The 14,644-nt window shown below is 54.3% G+C and overlaps 1 protein-coding gene across 1 annotated transcript; it reads right to left on the reverse strand.

Moving 5' to 3' along the window:
* Positions 1-2,156: 2,156 nt before the first annotated feature.
* Positions 2,157-12,952, reverse strand: CYP2E1 (cytochrome P450 family 2 subfamily E member 1). The gene is made up of 9 exons (XM_082853892.1): positions 12,735-12,952; positions 11,631-11,790; positions 8,582-8,731; positions 8,125-8,285; positions 7,498-7,674; positions 6,321-6,462; positions 4,280-4,467; positions 3,637-3,778; positions 2,157-2,877 (listed from the first exon to the last, which is right to left on the reverse strand). Exons 1-9 carry the CDS (start codon positions 12,909-12,911, stop codon positions 2,687-2,689), a joined length of 1,488 nt encoding a protein of 495 aa, XP_082710018.1. The 5' UTR covers positions 12,912-12,952; the 3' UTR covers positions 2,157-2,686.
* Between the last annotated feature and the right edge of the window lie 1,692 nt (positions 12,953-14,644).

Consider the following 14,644-nt stretch of genomic DNA (forward strand, 5'->3'; position numbering starts at 1 on the left):
AAGAGCTGTCGGGCAGTGAAAATAAAGTTTAAAAGTCCAGATGAGCCTGTTTCTATCCCAACAATAATCTCTAGGACTGATATTACAGTGAGAGGTGCCCGCTTTTGTTTACGTGATTGAGAGTATAAGGGAAGTGGGGTGCTGTCATTTATAAGGGTAAGATTAGGAATAATGTATGCAAGGGTACAGGTCCCCCGTCCAGTTGGCTGGAAGGCATAAATAGGCATTGGGTCCGCAAAGGAAACAGGTGCGATTTGTAGGGGCTAGGCAGACGTCTAAGGTGATGTTGAAGTAGGGTTTTCCTAAATGGGTGCGGGAATGTTCTATGCCCTCACAGGTAGTAGCTAAAGTCATTCCAGCTAAAGGAGAGAGGCAAGCAACCTTTGAGGGATGAGAGGAAAAGTTATAAGCCCAGTTGAAAGAAGGAATAGTAAGGTTCCACCCTATGTCATAATCCTCAGGTGTCTTGAGATTTTTGCAGTCTTCTTGCTTAATATTTGAGGGTTGGAACCAAAAATTGTGGTTCTGTTAGGGACAACTTGGGGATGGGGTGGGACTTTAGCTAGAGTAGTCTTCGTGGTGGCTGTTAAGGCCATATTTACTGGTGTAAATGATAAAGTAGCTTTAATTTTGTTAAAAGGTCCCAGCCTAGCAGAGGTGTAGGACAGGCCGGGAGGACTAGGAAAGAGTGTGTGAATAAAGCATTTTCAAGAGACAGGGTGAGGGAGGTGTAAAATGGCCATGAGAGGGTTGTCCATCTATCCCTGTTGGGAGGATCGAGGAACAGCGAGTGGGACCAGAGAAGGAGGTCAGAGCTGAATAAGTAGCCCCAGTGTCAATCAGACACTGATAGGAGCCCCTGCCACATCCAGGGTTACCTGGGGCTCCTCCGGTCTTATGGGGAACGTAGGGGCCTGGAGGTTGAGCCCCAGGCACCTTCAGTCGTCCGCACCCAGGAGCCCCAGATCCGGAGCACAGTCCGCTTCTCGTTCCTGATGGCCACTTACCACTGACAGGGGAAACTGGCCTTGACTTTGGCCCAGGGGGCCGGGACCTGAAATACCCTGGGTGTTGGGTGGTCATGGTGTTGGCCTACCCGCTTGAGGATGGGAGGGACAACTCCTTTTCCAATGGCCCTTTTGGTGACAGTAAGGGCATGGGGTATGGGGTGGCAGGGTGCAGCATTTCCTGACAGTGTGCCCCTGCTGACTGCACTGGTAGCAGGTCAGCGGTGGTCTTTGAGAAGGAGAGGGGATTCCTGTCGGTCCCTGTTGTGGGGGACTGAGCAGTGGCAATGGCCATGTATTAGAGCGTGTGTCGCTTTAATTTTTCCTCCTCTCTTAGTTCTCACCTATTCCTGGAAATTTCCTCCCTGTCGCTGAAGATCTTAAAGGCCGTGTCAAGTAGGACAGAGAGTGGGGTTTGCGGGCCCTGTTCTAGTTTTCGTAATTTTTGTCTGATTGTCAGGGGATGCTTGGCTTTTAAAATGAACTGCAAGTGTGGCCTGACTTTCAATGATCCAAAGAGGATCATTCCCAGGCTTTAAGGTCTTGTCATTTGCTCGCTAGGTTTTGGATTTGCTTGGGACCCGACACCCCTTCCTTCTTTCTAATCTGTGGATATGTTACCTAACGTGGTAGGTGGGACTTTGCATATGTGATAGGGTAAGGATCCTGAGAAGGGGAGGGATTCCAGGGTTACCTGGGTGAGCTCGATGTTATCACAGGACCTTATAAGTGAGAAGCAGGAGGGTCAGTGAGAGCTGGAAGATGCTGCACTGCTGGCTGTGAAAACTTACTCACTTTACTAAGGAACATGGGGCTTATGTGCTGCACAGTGTTCCAAAGCTCTGCATCTTACCCGTTCAGCCCTCACACTCTGTGCTGTGGAGAGGGGCTGCTGACATGCCCATTTTACTGACGGGGAAGTCAAAGCAGGAAGTCTGGACATACAGTGGGTTTCCTGGTGTGTGCCCTCTGGGTGGGAACAGGGTTCTTGTCCCAAATTATTCTTCTGTTTCACAACATGGAGGTTTAGTTCACGGAGCTGATTAATGATTTCCTCGTTTCTGCCTCATTCTGCACAAGGGTCACCATATCCTTATGAGTTCCGCTTCCAGGCACAAAGACTTAAGAGATAATAAGAGATCTCTATGCTGACTTTTCAGACATATTTTAATCTTAAAATATAGCACAGGATAATGCTATTAGTGAGCCCAAAGGAATACTTCACATCCTAGGGAAAGATGTCAGGGGATACATTTAGGATATGGCTAACAAATCCTCCGAAGGTATATTATTTTTATTTTTTCCAAACAGCAAAATAGTGTCTGTGCTCCTTTTTGTGAATCCTTCACAGGAGATGCTGACTCTGGTGACTGGGTAGCTCTACTTTTGCCGAAGAGTTTAGTTTAACCTACACTGATATGTTCTTACTTATCATGGTTTCTAGGAACTCCAACACAAACTAAGTCATAGTTTGCTTTAATTACTTTAATTAGTTTGACACAATCTTTTATGGACTTTGTTTCAAATTCTATCTGAAGAATGTGCTTGGCCTGGAAAGCAGCCTCTCTGGCCCAGGTGGTTCCCTGTGGAGCCCTGGCTAGCCTTGCTGAGGGGCACAGGGAAGCGGGAGGCCTCCAGGCCAGCGTCAAGGGACCCGCGGGCTTCAGAGAACGTGTGCCTCACACTTGTGAGCGGGGAATGACACAGAGTCTGTAATGGGGGGGGACCTTGGCAAACCCAACTGCGATGGGGCTGAGGTCGATATCCATGGGGTCCACTGGCGACTTCAAGTTAAAGTGCTGCAGGATGGAGGCCAAGAACAGGAACAGTTCCATGCGAGCCAGGCCTTCTCCAACACACACCCGCTTTCCTGGAGGTGACAGCAACACTAAGACACCGCCCTGGGCGACACAGCAAGGGCAGAGCTGGGTGGGAGGAGGCTGTGCGTCAACGGCCACCCTAAGCAGATTGACCCCCGTCTGTCTGTTGAAAGGGAGCCCAGAGTGGATTTCAGTGTAAGAGTATCAGCGACGGGTGTGCTCAGGGACCAGCCTTCACACAGCCTCAACCACCAGGACTCAGCTGCATGAACCTGTGTTAGGTTGGGAGAATGGGCCCTGCCCAGCGCTCAGCCTGATGTCCTACAGGAAAGAAGAGCGGCCCCAGGTGGAAGCCAAAGCTCTCGTGCGGCTGTTAAAGTTATCGAGTTGGTTTCAGATCTTCCATCACACCCACGCCAAGGGCAGGCCCTGGAAAGGCAGCCAAGGGCTGGAAAGGTTAGTTGGTCCTACGATGAGTCCAGGTAACCAAACGTTAAAATTTGCTTAGTAACCCTTGTTTAAAATTATGGAGAGTCAGTAATATAGTTTTGAAAGATTTTCACTAAGTTCTAGTAAATGAAGAGTTTTAGCACTGAATGAAGTGAAGTATCTAAGGAAAGAAGAACTCATCTCAACTCATTCCCAGGACTTCTGGTGAAAAGATGTCATTTAACCTCTCTGAACAGGGAAGAACACATTTGGGTCATGTTGGGGACGGAAATCAGGGGCACGATGTTGGTCACACCTGGAACAGAGAGCAGGACTTAGGGACAATCCCCGGGAAGGGGCTACACGTGACCTCTTCTTACCTGCGGAAAATGGCTTGAAATGGTCACTGTACTTGAACTTTTCATTTTCATTCAGAAAGTGCTCTGGCTTAAACTTCTCTGGTTCGGGGAATTCTTGGCTGTCATACAAGAGGGAGTCCAGTGTCGGAATTATGACTGTGCCCTGGAAGGAACAGAGGCTGCCTTGGTCAGTCAAGTTAACACAACACAGGCTTTCACCTGGGAGCCAGCGGTTGAATTTTACGTTAGACAAGATGGTATGTTCCCAACCGGGGAAGGAGTTCGCCTGAGGGCAGACAGAGAGCAGGTGGGGGTCACGACCAAATGGCAATGAGAGCTCTCATCTTTTCAGGGAAGTAGCTCCTCTGACCTACTCATCCAGGGCTGGGTGCTACTGTTGTTGTCTCTTTCTGCTGCTGGAACACACCTCAACCCCAGGCACCGTCTGAGGAGCCCCTTCCCAGACTGCCTCCATTCCTGTGGCCACCAGGTCCCCACAGGCCTGCTGGGGCAGCAGCACTTTGCAGGGTAGTGGTGCTGGCCCGGCCCCCAGTGTTCAGCCGCCTCTGCCTAGAGCAGGTGTCCTCGGTCCCCGTCCTGTTCCCTGGCAGGCGGCTGATCAGCAGGGTGGTGCTCGGGGGTGCGCTGCAGGCTCACATCTGACCTTGGGGATGACGTATCCTCTGAACACTGTGTCCCGGGTTGCTTCGTGGAACAGGTTGGAGGGAACGAGGTCGATGAATCGCTGAATCTCATGCACCACGGCATCCAGGTAGGGCATATCCAGCCTGTCCTTGATGGCAGGGATTCGGCTTGGCCCAATCACCCTGTCAATTTCCTCATGAAGTTTCTCTGCGAAGACATGCATGGAATAAATGCACGACTCCAGGCTGGCTCAGCGATCATGCTCCCGTCCATATACCCAGTAGATGCTCATGGAGCTTTGGATTCTTGGGTAGTTCATCCGCGTGCGTCAGCAAGAACCAGGCTCAGTGAGGCTAGGAACCGTCTACAGCATTTATGTAGTTACGTATTCATGGCCTCCACTCCCTGAGCTGGTCATGGCTAGCCCCGTTCTGGTCGTCATGCCAGGAGCAGAGAATAAGAAAGGGTCTTGGGGATCTCTAGTTGGAGGGAAACTGTGTTTATGGTTACCCCAGGCTGGTTTGTTGCAGGCTTGTAAGGAGTGTGGAGGCGAATGGAGGATGGAAACTGACATGCTCCGTGTGTTTCTGAGCAGCCTCTGGCAGGCCAGCCTCCGCTTGGCCTCTGTGGGTTTGAGGTTGCCTGTGGGCCTTGTAATCTGTTGAGTGAACTGCAGAGCTCCCGCAGTATGGCAACCGAGTAACAATTTTAAACACGTGTAACAAGAGGGACAGTATGCTGATATTTACTAGGTGGTAAATATAAGAAGTGGTGCACAGAGATCTCACGTGGCAGTCCAGGGATATGTGGAGTTAGGGGTGGGTGGAAGGCAGGGAGGCGAGGAGGGGCCTGGGCTGGCTCTGCACCCTGCTTTCTTTCCAAGAGCTCTGAGCCAGTACTGAAAACTGTCAACACGTGTTAAGTTTGGCAGTGGATGTGTGGGCGTCAGTCATATTTCCTTTCTGTCTTTTTCTCTGTATTGGAAATTCCTCATAATCCATAATTAAAACAGTCTTGGATTCCGTGGCTCCCCTATAGTACAGAGTGGTCAGAAGCCCCCTCAGAGCTGCCACAGACCCGTGGAGCCTTTGCGCCCTAGACTTCCGGCTCTTTCGCATCACCTTTCTGTCAGGTAGAAAAGCAAAGGCTTTGGAGTCGGACCAGGTCTGACCCTGGACAGGTCACATATACACATTCCTAGGGGAAATAACCTCACGCCCTTTCCATCAGCCCTCAAGAATACAGTGTGTTAAAGGGCTGATTCCCATACCTGGCACACAGCCGCAGCCAGCATGGCTCGGGTGGTGAGGGGCTCCTTGCAGTGGGGACCCCCCCTCCCCAGCTCTGTGCCCAGGCCTGAGCACTGCCGGGGAGGGCACCCTGGCCCCAGGCGATGGCTCCTTTACCTCCTCTTTCCTTGGAGGTGGCGCTGATTGGCCTGTTGATACGTGGCGTTGCTCACATCGCCTCCACTGGCCCATGCGGGTGGTTCTAGTGCCTCATGCTCTGTGCATGCGGCCCCCAAAGCCATGCCTGATCCACCCTGGGTCCCACCCGGCCCAGTGCTGGGGAGGAGCCCTGGGAGGGAAGGCCGGGTCCAGGGCAGCAGGCAGACTTGCAGTGCTTTTCCTGGGGTTCCTCCTCTGATCCCCACTCTTCCAATCGGGTGAGACACGCCAGGAGGCCTTGCCCCTGCCCCCTCCTGCCTCTCAGCTCTGCCTGGAAGGCTGGGGCTGACTCACGGGCGGTGTGCCCATTTTTTCTCTGTCATAAATAGATCATGGCCTGGAGTGGATGCAGCCGGCCTGGCGTTTCTCCACTGGGCTTTCTTCCTGCAATCTGGGGTTTGCCAGTGGGTGTGGGAGAGCTGAGTGCCGGGGCCTGTCGTGTACGGGAACACTGCCCCTAAAGCATTCGTCCAGCAACCCCAGCGTCACTGCTGCAGGGTTAACAAGCAGTCCCCGTTTGGCCGACGGGCAGCTGAAGCCTAAATGCTCCAGGCTGACCGTGCAGGTGTGACGGCCACATGGTCCGGTGTCCTTGCCTGTTACTTGTCCTACCTTCGACCTCCGGGTATTTCATGAGAATCAGGAGCCCGTATCTCAGGGTGGTGCTGGTGGTCTCTGTCCCCGCAAAGAGCAGGTCAGCCACGGTCACAGCAATGTTGTCCAAAGTGTACACAGGGTTTGTACTGTGTTTTTCCTGCGATGTGAGAGATAGGGCCTCAATACAGGGAGGTGTTCAGGTGGATGAGAAAGAGACCGTGTCCCTCAGCAGAAGAGCCCCTGGCCGCCCTGCCAGCTCCACAGGGGGCCCATCCTGCACAGACACCATCGTCTCCATTGCAAGGCTAGGGAACAGAGGCTCCCAGAAAACCGACCACGGGTGGGACTGTGCCCTCACCTGGCTGCGCGGTCCGCGCTCCTTCTACAGCACCGAGGGCCCTCCTGGGGGTGGGGCTCTCCCTGGCCCTGCGCCACGACCTCCAGCAGCTCAGGGCTGAGCTGTGGGGCTTCTGCAGGGCTGCCCTCGGCCTCATTCCACCCCACGGCCGCTGCCTTAGGTCCCAGGAGGCAGGGAAGTCACAGGGGAGCTGGGCATAGGGTGGGAGGTGGGAGGGGTGGGAGGAGAGACTCTCAGACTCCAAGGGCACCGGGAAGCCAGGTGTGGAGCTCACGTGTGGCTCTGGAGCCACGTGTGATGCCGAGGAAAGAAGAGAAGCTTGTCTGATCTGGGTGGGCGACCCGGGGGGTGCCAGAGAGGTGGTGCCGGGAGGGCCCGGGCCCCCTTGAGTCCGTGCACGACGTGGGGGTTACGTGCTGACGAGGAGCACCGAGGGCCTCTCCCCAGGTGACATGTGGTCATTAGTCAGTTGATCAGAAGTGGTTAAGAGGCTGGGCTGGAGGGAGCCAACGTGAGGGGCCCACTCACCCGGTCCCACAGCCCCCTGATGGCTTCCCCAAGAAAGGCCATCCTGTTGGCCGGCACAGTAGACAGTACAGTGGAGCCTAGGGCGGCCAGGAAGGCTGGCCGTGTGTCGAGGTGTGGTGGTCACGCTCAAGCCAGTGTACTTGTATAAAAGTAAGAGCATCAGAATGTACACGATGTGGGCGGCGTGGACACTGCAGTGCCGGTCATAATACAAATCTGAAAGATGCGCCCTGCCCCCGCAGACCCTCTCACAACGGCCGAGTGCCCGGCTCCGCCTGGTCTGGACGCTGAGAGCTGTGAGGGTACCTTCTCCATTTCCAACAGCATGGTGTCAGTGAAGTCTCGGGGGCAGCTGGCCTCCAGCGACCTCTGGTGGTCCTTCACTCCTTCTAGAGCGTACTCTTTTATTTCAGACACATTTTTCATTAGTTTTCTATGGCTTCCAGGCAGGTAACGTATACAGCCTGAGAAATTATTATAAAGCTAGAGAGAGAGGGAGGGAGGGAGAGAATTTTCTTACTATATATATTTTTTCCAGATGCAATAGCATTTGGCGTACCAGGCTGACAACCTTCTCCAAACCTGAACTGATGGCTGTCACTATTGTATTGTTTAGAATATTTGGGCTGAAAGTATCTTTCTGGGCACCACTCTACGAGGTCGTGTGAGTTCCGTGGTGGGAATGCGAGCACATAGGCAGAGGTACCGTGTGCCTGGTGAGGACTGATTTTAAAGAGTGAAATGGTAAGTGTCCTGAGGTTAGCAAGGGGGAAAGGCGGGCCCCGTGGAAGTGTCCCGAAGGAGCGCTCAGGCTCTCTAGTCTTGTGTGCCTGTCTGTCCGCACACACAAGTACCCCTTCTTATCCTTTCCCTGCTGTAAGCCCTCGACTGAAGCCGGGCGCAGACCAGGCGAGAGGGCGGGAAGTGCTTCACCTGGATCCAGGGTGTGCTGAGCAGGTAGAAGTTCTCATTGAACAGACTCAGCATCCTCAGGGCCGTCCTGTCGTCGTAGTCAGCGCGTCTGTGGAAGAGGATGTCGGAGATGACGTTGTAGGGCGCGAAGCCGATGACAAAGGTGGGGTCGAAGGGCTGGCCTGGAAAACAGGGGAGCCATCAGGGCGCTTCGCTCGTGGGTGTGGCAGGAGGGCCGTTTCCAGTGCTTGTGAAGAGACACCCTAGGACTATGAGAATTCTCGGGAGGTGGTGACTGGGAACCACTCGGGTTTTCTTCACTTGTCAGTTATTCAGGACACACCAACTGCACCCTTGATGACCACGCCCGCTCCCTGGGTTAGAGGGGAAACCAGCTTGTGAAGTGGCGTCTGGGGGCCAACATGGGAAGCTGCCTCGGTCGTCAGGGGTCGTGGGGCCCAGGCCAGGCTGTACGCACCATGGGTCTTCCGGAGCGCCCCCAGCAGGAGCTGGGCCTCCCTCTGGATCCGCTGCTCATTGCTCTGTTTCCCCATCCCGAAGTCACGGAGGGTGGTCAGGGAGAACCGCCGGGTGTCCTGCCAGGTCGGTCCATTATTGAAAATAATCCCTAAGGAAGAGGGAGCAGCAGGCTGTCACTGCAAACTGTCCTCTCAGGAGAAAGGGGCAGGAGTGATGGGCGCCCTGCGCTGCGCTCTGCGCGGGAGGGACCAGGGGCCGCACTGACCCGCACAGTGACAGATGCTTGGGTTTGGAGAGAAGCCGTTGGGGCCGGCTGGCTTTCTCCGTTGCCCCTGTAAGCTCTGCAACCACCAGCCTGCTTGCTTTCCCCACTCTGCCTTGTGTCCTCCCCACAGGAGGGAAACCACACCTGACCACTGAGAAAAACCTCTGCCTCTTTCCTGTTTACTGACTAATTTCCTTGAAGCCATCCTGTTTCCAATGATTTTTTTACCCTCACACTATAGACACCTCAGCTCATACTCTGTGGCTTCACAGCAAGTCCTTACTAAAATCTGAGGTCACAGGGCCCCCGGACCACGGAGACCTCCGGATCCGGGAAGATCTTGATCTGGTTCCCTCCTGCACGTGGAGGCCTGAGGAAAGCCATGGCCCCGGACATTCCAGAAGGAAGTCTGGCCGGACCTGAGAGGTATAGCGGAGGAGGGCTTCATTCTACCCCAAAGGGACACCTGGACGGTCTGCAGGGGAAGCACAGGCAGGGGTGGGAGGATAGGGATGTGACCCAAGGAGGCTGCCATGGAGTCAAGCCCGGGGATGGACAGCATGACTACTGATGGGTGTGTGGGCACCAAGGAGACCCATTTACAGGTGCCGTTCACCAGGTTAAAAGCACAGGTGACACTGAGTTCAGGGTCCTGTGTTCAGGTATCCTGGTGCCGATTCCTGTGGGACATTGCATAACGGGCCAAGTGGTTGCTGGGTACGTGGCACAGCAGCCCAAGAGGGAACCTAGGGGAGGGATGCTCCAAATTCGCGGGTGTCTATGCCATCAGCCCGGCCAGGCCTCGGGCAGCTCCAGCCTTCCAAGTTACTGACCCAGGACACAGGGCAGACAAGCAAGCGGTGGCAGGGACCAGGGAGCGTGTGCTGAGGAGGCCAGAGGACAGAGCAGAGGCTGTGCCCCTAGTCCTGAGGACCAGAGAAGCCAGAAGGAAGGCAGGAGGAGAGGCGCTGGGGGACCACCCTGAACGGCATGTGATAAGGAGAAGAGGTGGTTAACGAGGGAGGGGCAGAGAAGCAGTTAATTTTAAAATGTTCTGGCAAGAACTGTGTAGAAAGAAAAGGTGGAAGATACAGAAAAATGTGAGAAGAGACAGAGGGAGACAGAGATACAGAGATAGAAAGACAGAGACAGAGATGGAGAGCGAAAGAGACAGAGTCAGAGAGACACAGAGATGGAGAGAGGAAGAGACAGAACCCAGAGGCGCACCATCATTTGGGATCCAAACAGGCTGAAATGGGCAACAAATCTCCTCTCCCAGAGCTTTGTGAAGATTGACTGAAAGGATGGGTGCGGCCCCCTCGGCACTTTAATACGCAGCCGCTGCTCCACACTATTGGTAATCACCAATGCTCACGTCATTATTCCTGGGGACCAAATGCAGCCCTGGTCCAGGGCCTGGCTGAGGCTCAGGGTCAGCCCTGGGCCGTGTGGGACATACAAAAACAGCACTTTGGAGCCCTCAGGCAGGAGGCAGGCAAGCCCCTTGTGTCCCACCTGCAGGATGTGGATGCTGGCCCCTGCCTTACTGCTCTCAGGGGCCCATGACTTGGACCAGGGCTGGCAGATAAAGGGTCCCCAGAGCCAGGATGGAGCTCTTTGGCCCCAGAACTCCTGCTCTCCTGGGGCTCTCCTCCAGTAAGTCTCCTCTTGTGTTAATGACAAAGATTAGGGTGGTTAATTTTGCTTTGAGCCGCCCCCAATAACAAACCCACCCACAATATCTAAGAGGGACAATCAACCGCCATTGGTTGTGGCAGGATATAACCTCGGAAATGCAGACTGGAAAAATAAGGCAAGGAGCCCGTATACAACTGTAAGCACATCAGTTTGAAAATTCTACCTAAAATGAATAAAAGTTTTCTAGAGGCTCATCACCAAAGTTGACTCAGGAAGCGCTAGAGGCTTCCAAGTTTTGCTGGGTTGGTGGGACACTGTTTCCTTCTCATCTGCTTTGGATCTCAAACACCAGGGAGCAAATGACAAAGGCCAAGCAGGTGAGGCTGGAGGACAGGAGGTGGGGCAGGGAGCTTTCAGAGCTCAGAGGTGGGGGAGGGGCGCCCCCGCCCAGGCTCCAGGACCTCCTGGGAGACGCGGAAGATGGAGTCTGAAGTCAGGAGTCTGGAAAACACTCAGATAAAGACCAGTTAGACCCCACCCCACCCCTGCCCCGCCAAGGCCTCCTCCGCCTGCCGGAGGGGAACTCAGGGGCTCTGGAGACACCGGAGGGGGGAGGGGCAGAGGAAAGAGGTGAGCCTGGGGAGACGGGGTCACTGGGAAGTCTCAACACCCCCTTCCTGGTCTAAGAACAGCCCCAGGTAGGACATCGGGAGGCCCCCTCGATGGAGAAGCGGGATGCCCATCGTAGGTGAGGGGCCCTCGGTGGATGGAGCCCCAACACCCACGAGTAGTTGAAACTGTGACTGGAAAGAGCTCCCAGGGGAGACTGAGGGCCCAGGGAGGCGGGAAGGTCTGCGGGGGGAGGCCTGGCCCAGCCGTCAGAAGCAGCTCCCTGGGTCCTATTTCTCTATGAACACGTCTGTCCTGCTGGCCGGAGAGTGGGTGCTCCAGGTCTTGTCCACTCTGGGTCCATCAGAAGGTGCAGAGCAATGACTGAGTGAGTGAATGCACCAACCTTCACCCGAGTTGTCTGCGGATCGCTTCACCTTTCTGTCTTTAGCATGTTGTTACTGTTATCTCAGTGCCTCCCCCCAGCATCTTCCCCCACCCCACAAGCACCGCCCCCCCCCCAAGTAGGACGCACCTTTGTCCTGGTGCACCCGGAACGCGGGGATTTCTCCTCTGCCAGAAAACTCATTCCTGTAGTCGAGCAGGACCTCCTTCACGGCCTTGTAGCCGTGCAGGACCACGAAGCGCCGTGAGCCCAGGTACAGGGTGAACACCGGGCCGAAACGCTCTGCCAGCTGCGGAGGCCACCAGGCCGGGGAGTGAAGCCACCGCGGACTTGGGGAACATGCCTCGCTTTAACGTGCCCCCCAAGGTCGCTGTTGTTGACCAGGAGAACCCAGAGTGATCTGGGGAAGACCTCCCTAGAGGCTTCTTCTGCCGGGAACACCTCCAGAGCACGGCGCACCTGGGTGTGCCTAGCTGCCCTCCCTCCGGGGAACAAGTAACTGGGAAGGCCGATTCCTCTTGTTCCCCCTGAGGCCCCTTTGCCCATATCCGCCCCACCCCCCACCCCCACCCCCACCCCTGTCTGCTGTCCCCAGTCAAGGTCCCGGACCCCAGGACGCTGCTGGAGGCCCCGGAGCCATACTGTTCGGAGGCCCAAGAGCACGTCTTCCTCTGCCGGAAGCTCGTCAACGCCTTTCAGAGCGGCTCCGTGCCCTGTGGCGTTCTTCTGCTCACTCATTTAATAGACTCATGGACGCGTTTTGTTTTTAGATTTGTTAGCGCGTTCACTGTTCACAACAATCGTAGTGGGTGGGTGGGGAGTCAGACACTTCACTTTTCCCCCTGTTCTTTGGCGGCCACGGAGTGCTGCAGGTTGACACGCAGCTAGTGTGCGTCTAGTCTCAACGCGTGTCCCTCCTTGCATCCCAGTGGCAAAGAGCAGCAGCCCCGGCCACACTGCCCTGGCCAAGCCACCCAACGACAGCACGGCAGTTAACGCTTCGCTCGAGCAGGGGCCTTCGGGGCCAGCCATGGCCAAGGCCCACTGAGCTCCATACCCGAGCTGTAACACTAGCTAAATATTTTGAATATCACTCTTGGGTGCTACTGGTAATTCAGCGAATTCATAACAAGCTGGTATCGAATTACAATTTGTCTGAGAGTGAATTGAATGCACACATATTATATCTAATTCCTGAATGCTCCTCCCTCAAATCAACAATATTTCTCTTACCCTGGTGAAGGACTTGGGAATATCCTTAAATTCCAACTGGAAAATGTTCCCAACGATGGGCAGTGGGAAAGGGCCAGGGGGCAGTTGCCAGCTGCTGTAGATGTGTTTCCAGATGGAGACGAGCAGCAGGGTGGCCATCCACACCAGCAGGGCGACCACGATGCCCAGGGCGGCCATGGTGCCTTCCGGGGATCTGCCGACTCATGCGGACACTCCTGGGGAGAGGCACAGCTTTTATAGCGCATCCTTGAGAAGGAGGGTGACCAGCCAACCAATGTCACCTTCCTTTTCCTCTGGCCCAAGATATTAGTTTATTATTAGCTGCTGTTGGCCACCATTTCAAAGGCCGATCCCTTCAGTGTTTGCCGCTTAGAACTCCATCCAGGCACCCACCTGGCCACGCCTGGGCTCTGCCAGCACTGGCTACTGACACCTGCACCAATGTCAGTAAACTCGGCATCCAGGGGAGCTCCACCAACCCACACCTCAGAACACGGGGTGATGGCCTGTCCTCCCTTTGACACTGATTGGACAAGAAGGAGTACGGTCCTGTTTACATGGGTTTGTTTGGGGTAGGATTTACGTAAGGCAACATCAATTATGTGCCGACAGTCTCCATGGCAGAGTGCCTGATCTCCTGGTGCAGGTCTCACCTCTGAGCAGGTTTGTCTGAGCAGCCCCAGTGGCACTGAATCACCAACAGCCAAATTCATAAGCCAGAGAAGGAAAATGCAGCATCTGACATTTATTCCACTTTGTCAGATCAACTGGCAAATTCAGTAGAAGAGAAAAAAAGAAAGAAAAAGAAAAGAGTTGACCAATTTTGAAAAACTTAACTACATTTTTAATGTAGAAAATTAGGGGATAATCACTGTTTAGAATCATTTCTTCAAATTAAAAAAAAATGCGTTAGGATTTTTATTGTGTTTAAATCAATGAACTATTTTGGTAGACTTTATGTTTTAACATATCTTATCTTTGTGCCCAAAAATCACCTTCTGTATATTTATTTATGTAAAACCGAGGCTGCATTCCACATACTGAATTTTAACCCACTTTCCCTCCCAGTTTGCTAGCAATGTGATTTTTCTGCGTCTAGACCTGCAGCCATGTCACTGGTGTTGGACTTGTTAACTTATTGTGCCATGTAGGGGCGTTGGCCTTGGCAGGAGTCTCGGGCCTGTTTTGTGCCCGTGAGCTGCTGGGCGGCAGGCCCTGCCACCTTGCGTGGGCTCTGCTTTTTCCTCCCAGGGGCTGGTGTGGGGCTGCAAGGCGCATTCCGCAGGATGGAGACTGAGCAACCTTGACCCCCCTCTGCCCTCTTCCACCCTGCCAGGCCTGCCAGACAGACATCCGGGTCCACGCGGCATTTTTCTTCTTGGTTTGTCCCTCTTGCTGGTGCTGAGGGTTGGGCAGGGTCAGCCTTCCCTGGGGCTCCAGTTCAAGCCCTGACTGGTGGTCGCGAGGACAGCAGACGTTTGAGGCAGAGAAGGCCCTCTGGCCCCCGTTGGCCGAGAAAAACTACACCTGGCAGCTTATCTGAGCGTGTGCATCCTGCAAAGGGGCCCAAGGGCAGGCGCAGGTGAACCTAGACCTCACAGGGGTGCAGCCTGGGTGGTCTGGGGCCAGGCCCTACTATTCTAGGTCCTCTGTGGAAATGCCGTTGGAGGGCCAAACAACAACAACAACTTCTACATGCAGGCACAGATGTCTTTTGAGAGTAAGGACACTGTTGGGCCCTTCTTTGCAGAAGCAAAAGACCTTTTTGTTTGTCTTGGATCTTATTCAGTTGCCTGCACCTTCTCGGACAATGTTGACTAATTGGGATGACAGAGGTGGCCTTGCCTTGTGCCTGACGGGAATGGGTACTTCTCCATCAAGTCTATTGTTGTTTGGTTGTAGCAAAGAGA

The sequence above is a fragment of the Leucopleurus acutus genome (genome assembly GCF_964270905.1).
Source record: "Leucopleurus acutus genome assembly, chromosome: 14".
Classification (NCBI taxonomy): Eukaryota; Metazoa; Chordata; class Mammalia; order Artiodactyla; family Delphinidae; genus Leucopleurus; species Leucopleurus acutus.